The sequence below is a fragment of the Mustela lutreola genome, chromosome 18 (assembly GCF_030435805.1).
Source record: "Mustela lutreola isolate mMusLut2 chromosome 18, mMusLut2.pri, whole genome shotgun sequence".
Lineage (NCBI taxonomy): Eukaryota > Metazoa > Chordata > Mammalia > Carnivora > Mustelidae > Mustela > Mustela lutreola.
In genome coordinates, this window is record NC_081307.1 from 18,938,973 (window position 1) to 18,954,556 (window position 15,584).

Below are 15,584 nucleotides of genomic sequence, written 5' to 3' on the forward strand. Positions count from 1 at the left end.
TAATCTGGCACGAGCTGCCTTTTTAGCCTTACTTCACTGCCTCTCTGCTCCTGCTTTGTACTTAGTGAGGTGGAGGGGAAGTAAGAGGGATGTAATGTTTGTTGAATATTTAGGAAGTTCTAGACATTAAGTGTTATCCAAAGACACCAGTTGGAATTTACTAGGAAGAAAATGGAGGCATAGAGCTATTAAGTAACTTGACTATCAGCAGACAGATAGAGGAAGACCAGGACTTGCACCTGGGTCTAAGACACTAGGAACTCAAAATCGCCTATGAACTTCTGTGCTTTTTCATCCTCGGTTCAAATACCATTACTGGGCTACTGCCCGTCTCCCTAATATCCCTACATGTTCAGCTCTTAGAGTAGCATCCCATCACTACCTACATGGGATTCACATGGATTCATTATACAAACAGCCACGTAGAAAATGCAAGTTATATAGATCAGGCAGGCCTGCTTTCCGTGGTCCTCGGTGAGGAAAGGCCCAGAAGTGGATGTGAGATGAAAGACCCATATCTGTTCTTCCTTTGGTTCCTAAATCCCTCATGTGGCATGAACCTTCCACAGTCGGCATGCTCCTGGGGTTTCAAGATCCTCTTTTCCCACACAGCTTCGCCCGCAAACACAAACCAAACACTTTGAGATGCTCAGTGGGAGAAGGAGTAGATGGAACACTAGAGTAAAAACCTCCCTCGATTGGACGCGGTGACAGATATTTTGTCAGTCAACAACAGGGCAAACTCTTTCTGAGTTTCCGGGATACTTTCACTGTACGGGAATTTCCTCTTGCACCTGCCTTTAAAGGTTTTAATGCCCATGTAATTGTGACTCCACTCAATTTATTAAAATTCAGCTCAAAAGCTCCCTCTTTTAGCGGCACCTGGGTGGCTCAGTCTGTTGAGCATTTGGCTCTTGGTTTTGGCACAGGTCATGATCTCGGGATCAGGGACTCAGCCCTGCATCTGGCTCAGTGTTTAGCAGGACAGTCAGCTTGAGGATTCTCTCCCTCTGTCCTTCCCCCTGCTTGCACGCGCGTGCACGCGCGCGCACACACACACACACACATTCTCTCTCCCTAAAATAAATACATCTTCAAAACAAAACAACCTCCCTCTTTTATTTCATGGTCCTTCTAGCTCTGTGTTCAGTCTACCTTCTGGATTCTAGGAGCACTTAGATTTCTCTGTCACTCTCTCCCTTATATTACAGGTAACCATCTGCACTCGTTCTGCTTTTTAAGACCAGAAGCTCACTGAGAACAGGATCTGTGTCTAGTTCCTTCTTAGGAACCCACCCCAGCAGCTATGGCAGGGCTTTATACATAACAGACGTGTCATTTGTACCTGAACGAACAAATGAATGGGGAAGATGGAGTCCCAGGTGTCAAGACGAACATCTAAAGTCGTTATGTGAATGTTCTTTGCTCTTTAAAACCAATCAGCAAATATTTACTGATTGCCTAATGTGTACAGGACACTGTTATAAAACAGCAAAGAAAGACATAACCAGGGGAAAAGTTAAGTAATTCTTCAGAACAATTTTCCTCTTAACCCTTTGGTTCTCTCATACCATTATAGAAGTGATTGACGGATTGATGTACACGTAGTTAGATATGGATGGTAGATGTCAACTGATCTATATACATACATATCTTATTGCTAAGTTTTTCTAAATGGTTTTAGAGCATTAGAGTGTGAATAAGAAGGATTGATTATAGGGAATCCTAGAACTATGACTTATCCTTTTGTTGCAAATCTAATGATGATAGTTCATTATAAAAGTTCTATAAGGGCCTCATCAATCTGGAAACTAACACCACACTTTGTTTCCTGGAGGACACACTGTTGCTGGTTTTAGTTTGTTCCCAACCTCGGTTTTTCCTTGCGTAGTTGTGCAATGTTCTGTACAAACAGCCAGTGTGAAATCCAACCTAAAGTAGTACCCAAATAAGACACTAGCAGTCTACTATATGTAAAAATGTCTCAGAGCAAAATAGAGTGGACATGATTCATCATGTGAGTGGTGGGGAGAAGGTCAGAGACCACACACATCTGAGCCATCCGACAGGGCTCTTTTCTGCAAAACCCACTGTGCTGTGGATGCTTCTCAACAGCTAACAGATTCAGGCCCCCTGATGGGACGGCAGCCAGAGCTTAAGTGCCTGTATCCAGGGGACTCCTAATTAAATTATAGTGAATCCAATTTTTCCTTGGAACACTTCATACATTTAACACACGCGTAGAAAAGCATATTTCTATCCAGATACCTGCCTCCCTCTTTATTCATATTGTGTGGAATTCTGCGTGTCAAAATACAAAGAGGATTAAATAAACTTGTTACCTAGACTATAAAGAGTTTCTCACCTAGGACAGAAACACTGATTTAGGAGCAGCTGAATAAAAAGAAACGGGTAATCAGTATCAGAGTGACAAAATGCGTTTTTATCATCTACCAGTAAAAGATAAGTATCTTAAAGGGCAAGTTCCCAAAGAGAGTCAGGCAGAAACTGACACGGACTATGGTGTGGACACTGCAGTTGGCATTTCACATAGGATTTTTTTTAAAAGCCCTTGGTTTTTCCATTATCCTGTACTGCTTCCCCCCAGATGAGGTCATCTGCCTTGAGTAATGACTGAACAATTGAGCATGAGCATTTTAGACCTACCTAGGTCCCAAGCTGCTTTTCTTTTTAAAAATCAGGGAGGGGCGCCTGGGTGGCTCAGTGGGTTAAAGCCTCTGCCTTTGGCCCAGGTCATGATCCCGGGGATCGAGTCTCGCATCGGGCTCTCTGCTCCCCGGGAGCCTGCTTCCTCCTCTCTCTTTGCCTGCCTCTCTGCCTACTTGTAATCTCTTTCTGTCAAATAAATAAATAAAATCTTTAAAAAAAATTTATTTAATTGAGAGAGAATGAGTGGGGGAGAGGGAGAGGCAGACTCCCCACTGAGCAGGGGGCCTGATACGGGGCTCAGTCCCAGGATCTGGGGATCATAACCTCAGCCAAAGGCAGACAATAACCAGCTGAGCCACCAAGGCACCCCGGTTCCTAGCTTCTTGAGGGCAAGAATCATGTCTTAAATTTCTTTCATGTTTCACCCAACATCTGGAATGGTCCTTGATTAATTGGTTCATAGCAATAACTTGCCAACCAATTTGGAAAGATAAATGTCTAATCTAGGCTTTGAGGGGAAGGAGATGGTAACAGTGATTGACGCTGAGGTTTCTATAATGGGTCAGGTGAAGACCACGCTTTCCAGATTGTGAAAGTGGGACACATGGCAAGTGTGACTTGAACAGAACAAGGAAGGAATTAGAGTCTAAACCAGGACTGGAAGATCGTGGTTCTTAGAACTAGGGTAAAGTTTCTTTTTCACATATCCCATGGAATACTCTTCGAGTGAGGGCATTTGTGTGTACAAAGAATATGGGACATGAACCTAGCAGCCCTCTGCGAGGTCGTGTGGAGGCTTGCTCTCACTAGTGCAGGAATGACTTGGTGGAGATCAGGACTGCGGTGGAGGTGGCATTAATAGAGAAAGTGTGGTAGATTCAAGACTCATTAGAACTGACTAACTTTGGAACAACTCATTTAGACAAGAGACTGGCTGGTGACCTCACAGCCTTCCTGTCTCTGTGTACTCAGATTGACAGAGCTTGGAAGACATCAGTGGCTTCTGGGCATTGAGTAAGGAAGGTAGAGTGTGGGAGTTGGGGGAGGTGTTCACATGGACTGAAATTCCCTGTCCCCGAAATCTCTTTAAGAAACCAAGGGATCAGGTGGCATATCTCTGCTAGGATGTAAGCATTTCCACAACATTACTCCTGGGAACTGTACATCAGCTTAGTTTTTCAGTCCTCACTTAGCACATTTAGGAAAGTTTGAAAAGTAATTTAATTTCTTGCCAGTTTTGCCTTCTACTAGCAATTTAACTACTCTTAGAAAGTGAATTTTAAGTAAGTCCTGAATGTTTTGCAGGATTGCTTGTGGCTATTAAGCTTTAGGGTTTTTTGACATGGAGTGACAAAGCTTGCTATTACTTACTTGAACTAAATTGCTAAGCAAACAAAATTAAGGCTTAAATTCATGGCATAAAGGAGAAGCATGTGATATATGTATTTTTATGTGCTTTCCCCCCCAGTTTTATCCAGGTTGATTTTCCTCAAGGCTTAATTTCTATATCAGAAAACTCATGACTTGTTCATTTTTTTAAAACCTGGACTCACTGATTTGTGATTTCAGAACAGCTTAATACTGCACTTTAAAATCAAGCATTTAGGGGTGCCTGGGTGGCTCAGTGGGTTAAAGCCTCTGCCTTCGGCTCAGGTCATGATCCCAGAGTCCTGGGATCAAGCCCTGCATCGGGCTCTCTGCTTGGCGGGGAGCCTGCCTCCTACCCTCTCTCTGCCTGCCTCTCTGCCTACTTGTGATTTCTAGTAAAGAAATAAATAAAATCTTTAAAAAAAAATCAAGGATTTAGAATCCATTAACGGCAAAACATACTCAATGAAGACATGTCCTGAAATCGCAGTCACTGTTAACTGTCCATATGACCGTGTTAGCACGTTGTTCCTTAAGTTCTCAGCTCTTTTAGTGAGAGACCACCACAAAGCAAAAAAAGCTTTGGATGATGTCTGCTCTCCAAGTCCCCAGTCAGCATTTCACACTTGCCCTTTAACACCAGTGGACCATGTTCTAAGCATTGAGATTAAATTTCGCGGCAAGCACCATCCGTTTCATGATAATGTCATTTTAAGTGGTAAATCACAAAGCGCACACTTGGATTTTTCTTCACCTAGTTCATAGGCTTCTTCGGTATACAGGTTTCGGAGAGCAAGTTTTTCTTTTCTCTTGATAGGTGTGATAATCTAATGACCTCAATTAAAGAGGGGGACTAAAAAGGCTCACAAATCTAAAAATAACTCCATTATCCAGGCAGAGAAGGTCCGTTTTTCTTTCCACTAGCAGCTGATATTTAAGTAAGTGGCCATCGATCAGTCTAATGTCTGGCTCTCGTTTTTCATAAATGAAGGGCTGTGGCTTTAAGTAATCGCAGGCTGCTTGTGCCAAAGGCAGAAGCTGCAGAATCAGCTTCTGCCAGGAGAGAGGCATACGGTAACCTGCAGGACGCGAAGTAAGGCTAACCGAGGACCAATGGCGCTCCTCCCGATAGAGCTTTGAATGTAGGCAGACCCGACTGGTGGGTGGTGTGGCCACCTGTGCACTTCTTGGACAGTGCGGGGGGTGGGGACAGTTGGAGACAGAAGCTGGAAAATGGGCTGCTCCAGCAGCAAAATGTGCCTCTATCCTCCATGTGCAGCAACAAGGGTAATTAGTATTTGCTTCTAGTGCGTTTCTGGAAGAGTATCAGGGACCGAGGCAGAGGTGGTCTGGAACTAGTGGGGGGATGCTGTGAGTGGCAAGCAGCTCCTGCCTGCAGAAGACGGGTCTCATGATCTCTGCAGTAGTGGAAGCAGGATGCCGCCGGAGCTCCGTCCGGGGTGATCTAGTGACGGCTTTGAATTCTGCCTTTTCCTAAGTTAATCCCTGGTGGTGGGGTATCTACCTTTTAAGAAACTATCGCTGTATTTGTGGGGGGGAGGGGGGCATGCGTGCGCGTGTGTGTGATCTCGTTGAGTTGCTGGGAACTTGGAAATTGTTTTTCTTTGCAGTATAAATAATAGCTTTTTTGATACTGAAACAGTTGCCTGACTCTCTTTGATTTGTTTCTCTAACGTCGCCTTACAATTGTAGCTGATCCCAAATTTAATAATCCTTAGAAAACTAATGCAGAGCTGAGTAAAATTAATCTAATTTTATCTTTTTGAAGGATTGTTTTTGGCCGTAGCCTTATAACAAAGTTGTATGTCCCTTTTAGAAGGATTGACCTTGCAACAAAACTTTTTTTTTTTTTTTGCAAATACAGGACAAAGTGCATATAAGTGCATACGTTTAGAACATTAAATATTTATTTTACTGATTACTGCTTTATTGCCCTTGGAGGAGAATGCATTAAGTCTTAAGTATGCATTTGCTGAGAGGTTCCGCAGATCAGCAGTGAAGCCTGGCTCAAAGTAAATATTTTTTAAAGTGCCATGCAGTGCCTCAAATGAAAGTTTCCCGAGGACCTGAGAAAATAAAGATTGTTGAAACATGAATTTCCTTAACAACTAAGGGACATCTGTGTGTTTTTTTTTTTTTAACAACTCAAACTGTTAGTCTAAATGATTCATATCTTGGCTTCTCCGTTCTGAGTCTCATTTTCCTGGTGATAACGAATGTGTGCCTTTCTGAAAGGGACCCTCTTGAAAACATTAGTAACTTGATGTGTGTTTTCCGCAGCGGGAGGAAACACTGAAGCAACACAAAACCCTATCTCAAGAACTTGTTAACCTTCGAGGAGAGCTAGGTAAGAGCTTTTTTTTTTTAATTTCTTTGTAAGTTTTTGTTTTGTTTTGTTTTGTTTTTACTAAGTTTCACAGCACAAGGGGACAGCTGGAAAATTTGGTTTTCCTATCGGCATCGCGGCTGGAGGTGCAAGCTGGCAGTGGCTAGCTGTCCCACTCTGCTATCTGTGCAAACACTTATATTTCTTTTGAATCTTGGCAGCTTGACCTCCAGTTCACAGAATTCCTGGCACTGATCTGACTAAGCCTAGCAGAGCTTCTGATGACCAAAACATTGCTCTTCCTAATGACAGGGCAGAGTGATTTCTGGAATTGTATGTGCTCCTGTTAAATAATCCTGTCATACTTTTTTTCTGAACCTCTTTCTGTGTTAAAGAGTGATGAGAAAATGCCTTTTCTGATAATAGTAACTACATTACACTTGCTTGGGGCACTTTGAGAGGAGTGAGCCTACAGGAAAGAAGGACGTGTGCATCCACGGTGGCCTGCCTGGAGAAGGCATCCTCTGTGCCCCTGTGACAAGTTGAACAGGGCTTAGGGTGAATAAGGACCTGGTTCCTCCGGTAGCCATGCGTCTCCAGTGTCTGTAGCACCCACTACCCAGGGCTGTGGTTCCCAAGCTGAGTTCAATTTTGGGTCTTGTCTCTCCTGGAAGGGTCCTCAGGGTTCGGGCGACAGAGGCAATACTGCCTTTCCTACCTCATGTGCTGTGTTGGAGTGAGCCAGCTGCCTTGGGATCCCCCAGTCAGCCACGGGCACCTCAGCCCAGGAGAATCAGCTTCTGACTTTTGCTTCAGCCAGGTCTGGAGTTGTTCATTAAAAGGCTGAGTTCTTTGCCCTTTGCAGTTTTCTGTGTATGCTCACAGCCTCCTCTTCAAGTGTGAGTGGCTGTGCATATAAATAATGCAAAAGCAACAGCCAGTGTTCATCCAGTTCTAGAAGAAACTGCCCATTTTTCTTTGCACAAGACCAGAATTTCAACATTGTCCGTATAATTTGCTGGACTTGAAGGTTTTCTTCCCCTGCCCGCAACCCCCACGAAGACAAAGATCAAAGAGCAGTTAATGTGGGGCCATGACTTGTCTCTGCATTCCTCTCCCCGCTCCACCCGCCAAGGAGAGGCAACCCCAAACTCTTGGCTCACCCTCCAGGTTCTTAATACCTGGCCTTATTTTAGGCTCTGGAAATGAAGAACTCTTTATAAAAAAAGAACGTTAAGACAGATGGAACTTCGGGACCCCAAAGACTCGGGAGTTCTAGGAAAACAGTTCAAGGAAACCACAGCTCGAGGCTTTCCGCCGTGTCCACCAGACTGCACTCCTTTCTATCGCCCAGATGACCCCCTTAATTTGCTTTTGTCTGTGCCTTAAATAGTGTAATGGAGCCGGAGTGAGCGGGTCAGGAAAGAGGCCTTTGTGTGTGTGTTTCAGAGTCGGTTATGACCCAGTGGAGGTGGGGATGAGCCTACCTGCTGGTTCACATTTCAGCCTCTCCAGAACAGCGGTGGAACACTGCGCTCATTCATGCTGCTTGAATGGGGGATCCTCTTTTTCCCTGTTCATGGAGAGTGCGGTGAAATGATCCGAATGGGGATCCAGGTCCTCAGCACTCCCGTTGGTCACAGAGCCGGACAGGAAGTGGCCTGCCAGTCAGTACCCATTGTCCCCTTCTCTTCCGTTTGTGATGAGGAGAGTGCGCCCTGGTGTGTTTCCCTGCCGCTGGCCGAGTGTCCGGATGCCGGGGTTGGCCTGTGTGTATCGTTCGTCACACAGGTGGGAGCTGGCTGACCCCGGCAGTAGAGGATTCTGGTCAGGAGAATGAGTGAGGCGACAGCGCGAATGTCAGTCAGCGGAGGGGATGACGGGACTGTGTCGCTGCTCCTGTTGCGTGAGGTAGGGCTGCCCAAGGAATTATGGAGAGCATTTGGGGAATGGTTCACTCTCGTGAGGGGAGAGAGGGGAAGGCTTTACATAGTTCTTCTGATGGAACAGTCGAGAAGGAACATCCTAAAAACTTCCAGAGGGATTGTTCATAGCATGAACCAAGAGGAAAGAAGATAGGTTACATAGCAAAGTGGGAAATGCAGTTTAAAAATTTGAGGCTATAGGGGCCCCTGGGTGGCTCAGTGAGTTAAAGCCTCGGCCTTTGGCTCAGGTCATGACCCAGGATCCTGGGATCGAGCCCCACATCGGGTTCTCTGCTCAGCAGGGAGCCTGCTTCCTCCTCTCTCTCTGCCTGCCTCTCTGCCTACTTGTGATCTCTGTCAAATAAATAAATAAATCTTTAAAAAAAAAAAAAAAGATTTCATTAAAAAAAAAAATTGAGGCAATAGTAGCAATAGTATAGAATGCTTAAACTGTGTGGTCCCACTGTCAGGGTCCAAATCTTTGGTGGCCGGATGATGTAGGAGCAAGTCACGTGACAGGTCTTGAGTCGTAGTTTCATTCTCTATTCAGGGGCACTAATAATGGCCTGCTCAGGGGTGGTCGTGAGAATGACATGAGGTAACTCACTGTGAAGTGCCTAGCACCAGGTGTTACCTACTACTAAATAGTGGGAATTCACATGTGTGCAGTTTATAGCTATGTAGTAATTACCCACATAGGCTGTTTTTGGGGGGCATGGACTACACTGCAAGAAGGAATTGTAATTAGACCAAATACTATTAGAAATCCCTCAGGATGGGTTGGGTGTTATGTTTGTTTTCCGACTCCCAAGGCGGAAGGGCAGTGAGACATGGTGGGTCCCTTCCTGACGCAGTAGAAGGGCTCGCATTGTGGAGTCTGCGGTGTAGGAATGGGTCCATGTGTTCTAGCTAGGAGTTGCCTCACTTCTTTGAGTCCAATTTCCTCATGGGAGATAGGAAGTCAATGTGTATCTGGCTGGATTGTCATGGAGCTTGGATAAAACAGTGAGATATATGAAGCAGCTGTCATAGTGCCTGGTCCGCCACAGGAACCTCAAGAAGACAAAGAGCTGCTACCATCACTGTCATCCAAGTGTCCACCATTTCTCTCCAAAATCATGGGGGGCTCTTGTTGTCCTTCTCCCGCTGGATACTGTTTCTTTCTCTTTTCTATGAAACTATAGGCAAGGTTCCTAAACTAAGAACTACAAATAATAATAATAATAATAATAATAATAATAATAATATAATAATGTAATAAAGGACAGTAGAAACTCAGGAGCACTGAAACCCAAGTAGAGTCTGTGATCGTGACCTTTGGAATCTGCCTCCAACTGTCTGCTCCATTGACTGACTTTCCTGTTGTCTCACTGGTTGCTCTGACAAATGTCCTCTTCTGCCAAGTTCACCCAACTGAGCTCAGAACAAAAGCCGTAAGGCTCCTCTGCCCCTGGAATCCTCAATACTTTACAACCATGTATTTATTGTGTCTTGTGTTTTCTTGTTGTCTTCAGATAGTAAATTGCTTCATTTCAGAGATTCTTTTCTCCTTACTATGGAAAAAGTATATATGCTTTCCATTTTCCCAAGTAGTTGATAAGTACTGATGGGCATTTGAAGTGTTTGAGTGTTGGTTTCTTTGTATTTAAGGACATTGTGTGGAAATTAAAATTGCAAAGTGAGAGGAAAATAGCCCATAGTTATGGTACCCTTGACAGAACATTTATTTTTGCATATTCTCTTGTGTCTTTGTTTATATGAATATATATGACTTCATATCTTGACTTGTTTGTGAAGTTATGACTTACATAGAGTGGAATGCTTGTTGATAAACACATATATAACCTGCACCTTTATCAAGGTATTGAAGATCTCTGTCCTCCCAGAAAATCTCCTCATGCTCCTTTCTGGTCAGTGACCACCACCCCCCCAAGAAGCAAACACTGATCTGATTTTTATCATGTAAGTTATCTTGTATAGCTGAGAATTTCATATAAATGGAAACATGCATTATGTTGTGTCTGATATTTTTCACACAGAAAAAATCCTTTTGAGATTCATTCATGTTATTTTATGTGTCTTCTGATCTGTTTTTCGTGTGTCAAACCCTTTTCCATCTTGCCTCTTAGTCTTTGTTATGGTTATGTTGAATGACTTGGGAAAGTCTTCGTGGATGTTGCTTGATTTCACTAACCCCTTTAGGGTTGGAGTATAGCGAGGGTTTCACTGTTCGCTGTCATCCCCTCCATTCCCCTGGTTTCAGCTACAACCTGTGGGTCATGATGCACTGATTTGTTATCCTAGTTCTCTCCTTCCAAGCTGTAGATGAGTTTTGCCCAGTGCAGAGCTGCCTCCAGGAGAGCCAGTGGTTATAATCAGACCTTCGGACTCACCAACCCCTTGCTTCCAGAATGTTCTGCAGTGTCTCCTCATTCAGGCCTCTTTTTTCCTCAAAGTCTGTTTATCATCTTCTGCAATGACATCATCACTCACTCACCACCCAAGCTAACAACAGGTATCACACACCTTTTCCTCCATCTTCTACGTGGTAGTCTGTGTTCTAAGTATCACAGTATCTGGATCTGTTCCTCCTCTGCCTTCTGGCTGCTGCTGTTCTAATTTTAAGCCCCATAATTGCTCACGCCAGATACATTCCAGTGGTCACCCAACAGGTCACCTTGCTCCAGGCCTGCTTCTGTCCTCTCCACATGCTACCGGGACCATATTTAAAATAAATCTCACATCTGTCCTCTATTGGACATCTTTAACAAACATCAGTGACTTCATTTGGGCTTTGGCAGAAAGTCCAAATATCCTCTAGCTGCCATGTATGGTTTGACTGGAACTCTCAGCCCAGCTTCGTGATGTCGGGACACTCCTTTGCCTTTCTTCACACCTTCTTTCCTTTCCTCAAGTCCCAGCCATGGGTCCATTCATACCTCTCTGACACGTGATATACTTTCTGCTTGAAATGCTCTCTTCTTTTTTACTGTCTTTCTATTTTTGCTTCTTAAACTTCTCCCTACCTACAGTGACTCACTGAGTCCTAATGAAAATACCATATCATCATCTGAGTTTTACCTGATCTTGCAAGCAAGTTAATTGTGCCTTCTACTGTGACCTTCAAGAAACTCTGTTCTTTGGGTAGTTTCTAGACCTCTTCTCACAATCCAGAACGATGAGCCCTTCAGAGACAGTATCTCCTTCATGTTTGCAGCTCTCCCTGCTGATGCCTTTGTGCCTGACATTTATTACCTCAGTGAATGAGTGACTTGTATATTGAAGATGGTAACTAGGGGAAGTTGGTATTATCCTTATAAATTATAATACTCAGTGGTTTTGTGTACACATGTTTTCCTACAAACCATTTAAAAATAACATGCATGTTTTTAAGACTGAATAATAATAAAGTAAGGTGAACTATAATTCCCTTGGAAATATTTTATAATTATATCTGACAATGCCATTAGATCATTTGGAAAGTGTTAGCCCTTGAAATAGATGACAGTTCAATTTAATGGTCTGTATCTGCAGCAAGCATTTGGCCTCTGGGATGGAGAATAAGTATATCATTCTGATTTTTTTAAGAGTTGTGTTGGATCAAAACCAGTATGATAGAGAACCATAAATTATGATCTTTGGGAGTTCTACTACTTTTTGTTAATCACTAGGATCACATTTTTATCTAAATTAATGAATAAAAGATATTTTTTAATTGAAAAGGTATTTTATGTGTTTAGCCATCAGAATTAATAGCTAATGTACATCTTTTTTATAGATGTTCCATCGATTTTTATTCAAGTTTTTAATCCTACTGAGACTTAAAAACCTGGTCAAATGAACTAGATTTTAGAACTTGGAATTCTATTCACAGGCATTCCTCTAAATTTAATATCATTTGCTCTGAGCTGTTTGGACAATGCACATCTCTCTCTCTTTTTTTTTTTTTTTTTTAAGATTTTATTTATTTATTTGACAGACGGAGATCACATGCAGGCAGAGAAGCAGGCAGAGAGAGAGGAGGAAGCAGGCTCCCTGCTGAGTAGAGAGCCCGATGTGGGGCTCGATCCCAGGACCCTGGGATCACGACCTGAGCCGAAGGCAGAGGTCTTAACCCACTGAGCCACCCAGGCGCCCAGCACATCTCTTTTATACATTTGTCCTAATAGTCTCTGTTTAATGCCACAAATGGGATTTGAACTCTTAATTCACTAGCACTAGTTGATTGTTTTTCTGTGTATGTAAAAATTATGAGCTGGATATGACAGTAAGATCTACTGAATGCCAGCTCTTTCTGACAGCAATACTCAGCTCCAAGTCTACTGGTTAGTATTTTATTAAATGACAGGAAAGGGAAGGGAAGGGAGGGAGAGAGAAGCAGGAAGGAAGAAAGAAAGGAAAAGTAGCTGAGGCTTAAAAGTAAAGTAACCTTCCTAAGGTCAGACAGCTAGAGAGCAAAGTGCCTGGGTAACGGCCTACGTAGCCTCGGTAGGTCCAAATTCCTGTTCGTGGTAACAGGGAAAGCATGATGAAAATATTCGAAAGGTCAGAAAATCATGTGATATAAGTACTCCTTTGCATTGGTAACAAGTTTTAGGATCTTTCTATTCAATTCAAAAATTCAGGAAGTACTGTCAGATTAAAATAGGACTTGTTATTGTCAGTTAGGGAAAAGTGACTTGGCTCTGCCAGAAGCAGTGTATAAATTGTCTAATCAACACTTGATTGATGTCTATGAACTTGAGGCTCCCACACACCTTGTAGAATGTGTTAATTCTTTCATGAGTTTTGTCTACAGTTATGACTTAACAGCCTGTGTATTTAAAATAATTTTTAAACTCTGTAAGGTTAAGTCGCTTTGGAGTTGCAGAATTCCAGAAGTGGTTTTTGAAGTGGGCTTTAATGAAAAAACTGCTAATATAATGAGAGCCAACTATATACCCAAAGAGAATTCTTTCTCTTCCCTGAGCTGATTGAGGATGTTTTTGATACCACCTCAGACATAAATCATTTTCCCCATCCATGCCTGTCCATCGCATACTCAGCCTTTGGCTGGCTGTGTCTTCAAGTAAAAGGTCACATTCTGTCACCTGTACAGATACACAGTAATACCAAGGGTATCTGTTTTGAAAGCCTATAGAGTCTTCTTCCTTCTTCTGTAACTTGTCCTAACTTGTCCTTGTCCAGTTTTGATAGGATCAGTTTTGACTAATGTCCTATGTCCAGAATGCTGGTTCTCAGACTTCCCTGTGTGATAAAATAGACCAGGTTAGAATCCAGATTCATAGTTGTGACTCAGGTGGCTTGGGAACAGAGCCCAGCAATGCGCTTCTGATGACCGTGCAGGTGATTACCCTACAATGCTCCGTGGGGTACACTTTGACACCACCCTAGGTGTCCAGAATGTTGTTTTTTGATTTAAAGTATATACAAATCAAGCAAGCCCAGCGAGACAGTCAACAGTAATGCTGGGAAGCACCAACTGAATTGAGTCTGTTCTTGTACATCGGCTTCCAAATGAGCTTTAGATGCGTTGTTTTGCTGTCAGTGTGATTTCTTTAAAGTCCTAACTGATTTTTTTCAGGCCTGAAGCATAGAACCCTGTGTCTGTTACCCAGCCAGGCTTGGATCTCTGATCCACTTTCATGCCTAAATGTTTTCACTGGTCCATGGAATGTTGCTGTTGTCATTGCGAGAGCGTCTGTTTTGCAGCATGTCGTTGGCCAGTGAGTAAGCTGAAAAACAGCAGAGCCTTTTCAGACTTTTATTGGCAGCGAGATCCACGGGCTCTGAGGAGGCCCAGCTGGCCCCTCTGTACCTAGATTGTCTGGCTGGGCCAGATCATCTCTCTCCACCCCACTGCCCCCACCCCCATTCAACACAAATCAGTATCGAGGGGGTGAGATCTTTTTTTTTAAACCTCCCTTATCTTATCTTGCGGTTTTTCTAGCTTCTACAAGAGAACGTGCCTTAATAGTCTGAGACATCCCTTGCAGGTAGAGATTAAATTCTCGCTTACACATTGCAAGTTGTGGGGCACCTGGGTGGCTCAGTGGGTTAAGCCTCTGCCTTCGACTCAGGTTATGATCTCAGGGTCCTGGGATCGAGCCCCGCATCAGGCTCTGTACTCAGCAGGGAGCCTGTTTCTGCCTCTCTCTCTGCCTGCTGCTCTGCCTACTTGTGATGTCTCTCTCAAATAAATAAAATCTTAAAAAAAAAAAAAAAAGACACATCACAAGTTGAGAAAATAGCCCTCAGAACCCAGATGAAGTTCTGAGCTCTGTGCTATATATCTGCACTGAAAACATTGAGTAGATTGGCATCCTGGACCCAATTCTGCCCTTTCAGTTCCCTTGCCAGTAAAAGGAGATTGAAGATAATATCTCTTTTATTAACTCAAACACCATTACATGAAATCGTAGGCATGAGAGCACCTTGTAAAGCATGACCTGAATTTAAAAGGAAACTAGTATGAGTTACGAGAGAATTGGAGAGGCCAGGCATTTTGTAAAGCAAATTCCTAATAAGTTAGGATTAGTGAGAGGCTTTTGAAAATCGTTCATGTTGATTCACATAATTCCCAGGAGCTATCAGAAAGCTGTCTGTAGCTCATTTTGAAATTTAGAAGAAGACTGTTCTCTGTCATGTGACTGCCAAATTTCTTGGTCATAGAAGGAAGGAATATATTTTGGAAAGAAACTGGAGGTCTTCTGAGTCAATGATCATGGCACAGGCAGTTTGTGAAGCCTTGCTCTACAAAATCCTTACCAAACACTAAAGTTAGCAGAGCGGGTGGTGATTGTTCCTACCTTGCTCACCAGGAAACTGAGAGGCAGAACGTTGGAATTGACCGTGATTGGATAGTCTAGGTCCCTACCCTTTGGTTGTAGGCTCCTGGTCTTTCCCCATGTAGTGATTTGCTTTTTTAAAATGGCACCTTGATAACTTTATTCACTTATATCTCCTATCTCCCATTTTAAACAGATGAGACCCTAGTTTAAGAGAGCAACCTCCAGAGTCATTCACTGTGGGAGTGGGTCATGACCAGGTATCTCTCTATAGAATAAGAAGAATATTCTGAAGTAGTTATGCTACTATGGTAAAAGATAGTGTCCCCATTCACGCTTCTGGGGCTGGGGTACAGTAGAAGTAAGATAAGATACTTACTTGTTTCCCCTTTACTTTTATAGACAATTGGGAGCATATTATACATGCATTTCTGCACCTTGCTTTTCCACTTGACAGATCTTGAAGTTCAGTACATAAAGAACTTT

The 15,584-nt window shown here is 43.1% G+C and overlaps 1 protein-coding gene across 8 annotated transcripts in view; it reads left to right on the plus strand.

Annotated features, from left to right (window-relative positions):
- Positions 1-15,584, plus strand: part of MTUS1 (microtubule associated scaffold protein 1) — a 164,826-nt gene that overhangs the window by 131,590 nt on the left and 17,652 nt on the right. For 7 of the 8 annotated variants that reach the window (XM_059156259.1, XM_059156262.1, XM_059156261.1 and 4 more), the window contains one exon: positions 6,340-6,406. In XM_059156259.1, coding sequence (XP_059012242.1) covers positions 6,340-6,406 — 67 coding nt within the window. Of the gene's footprint in view, positions 1-5,186; positions 5,326-6,339; positions 6,407-15,584 lie in introns of those variants that run through there. The other variant, XM_059156266.1, reaches the window with a different exon arrangement.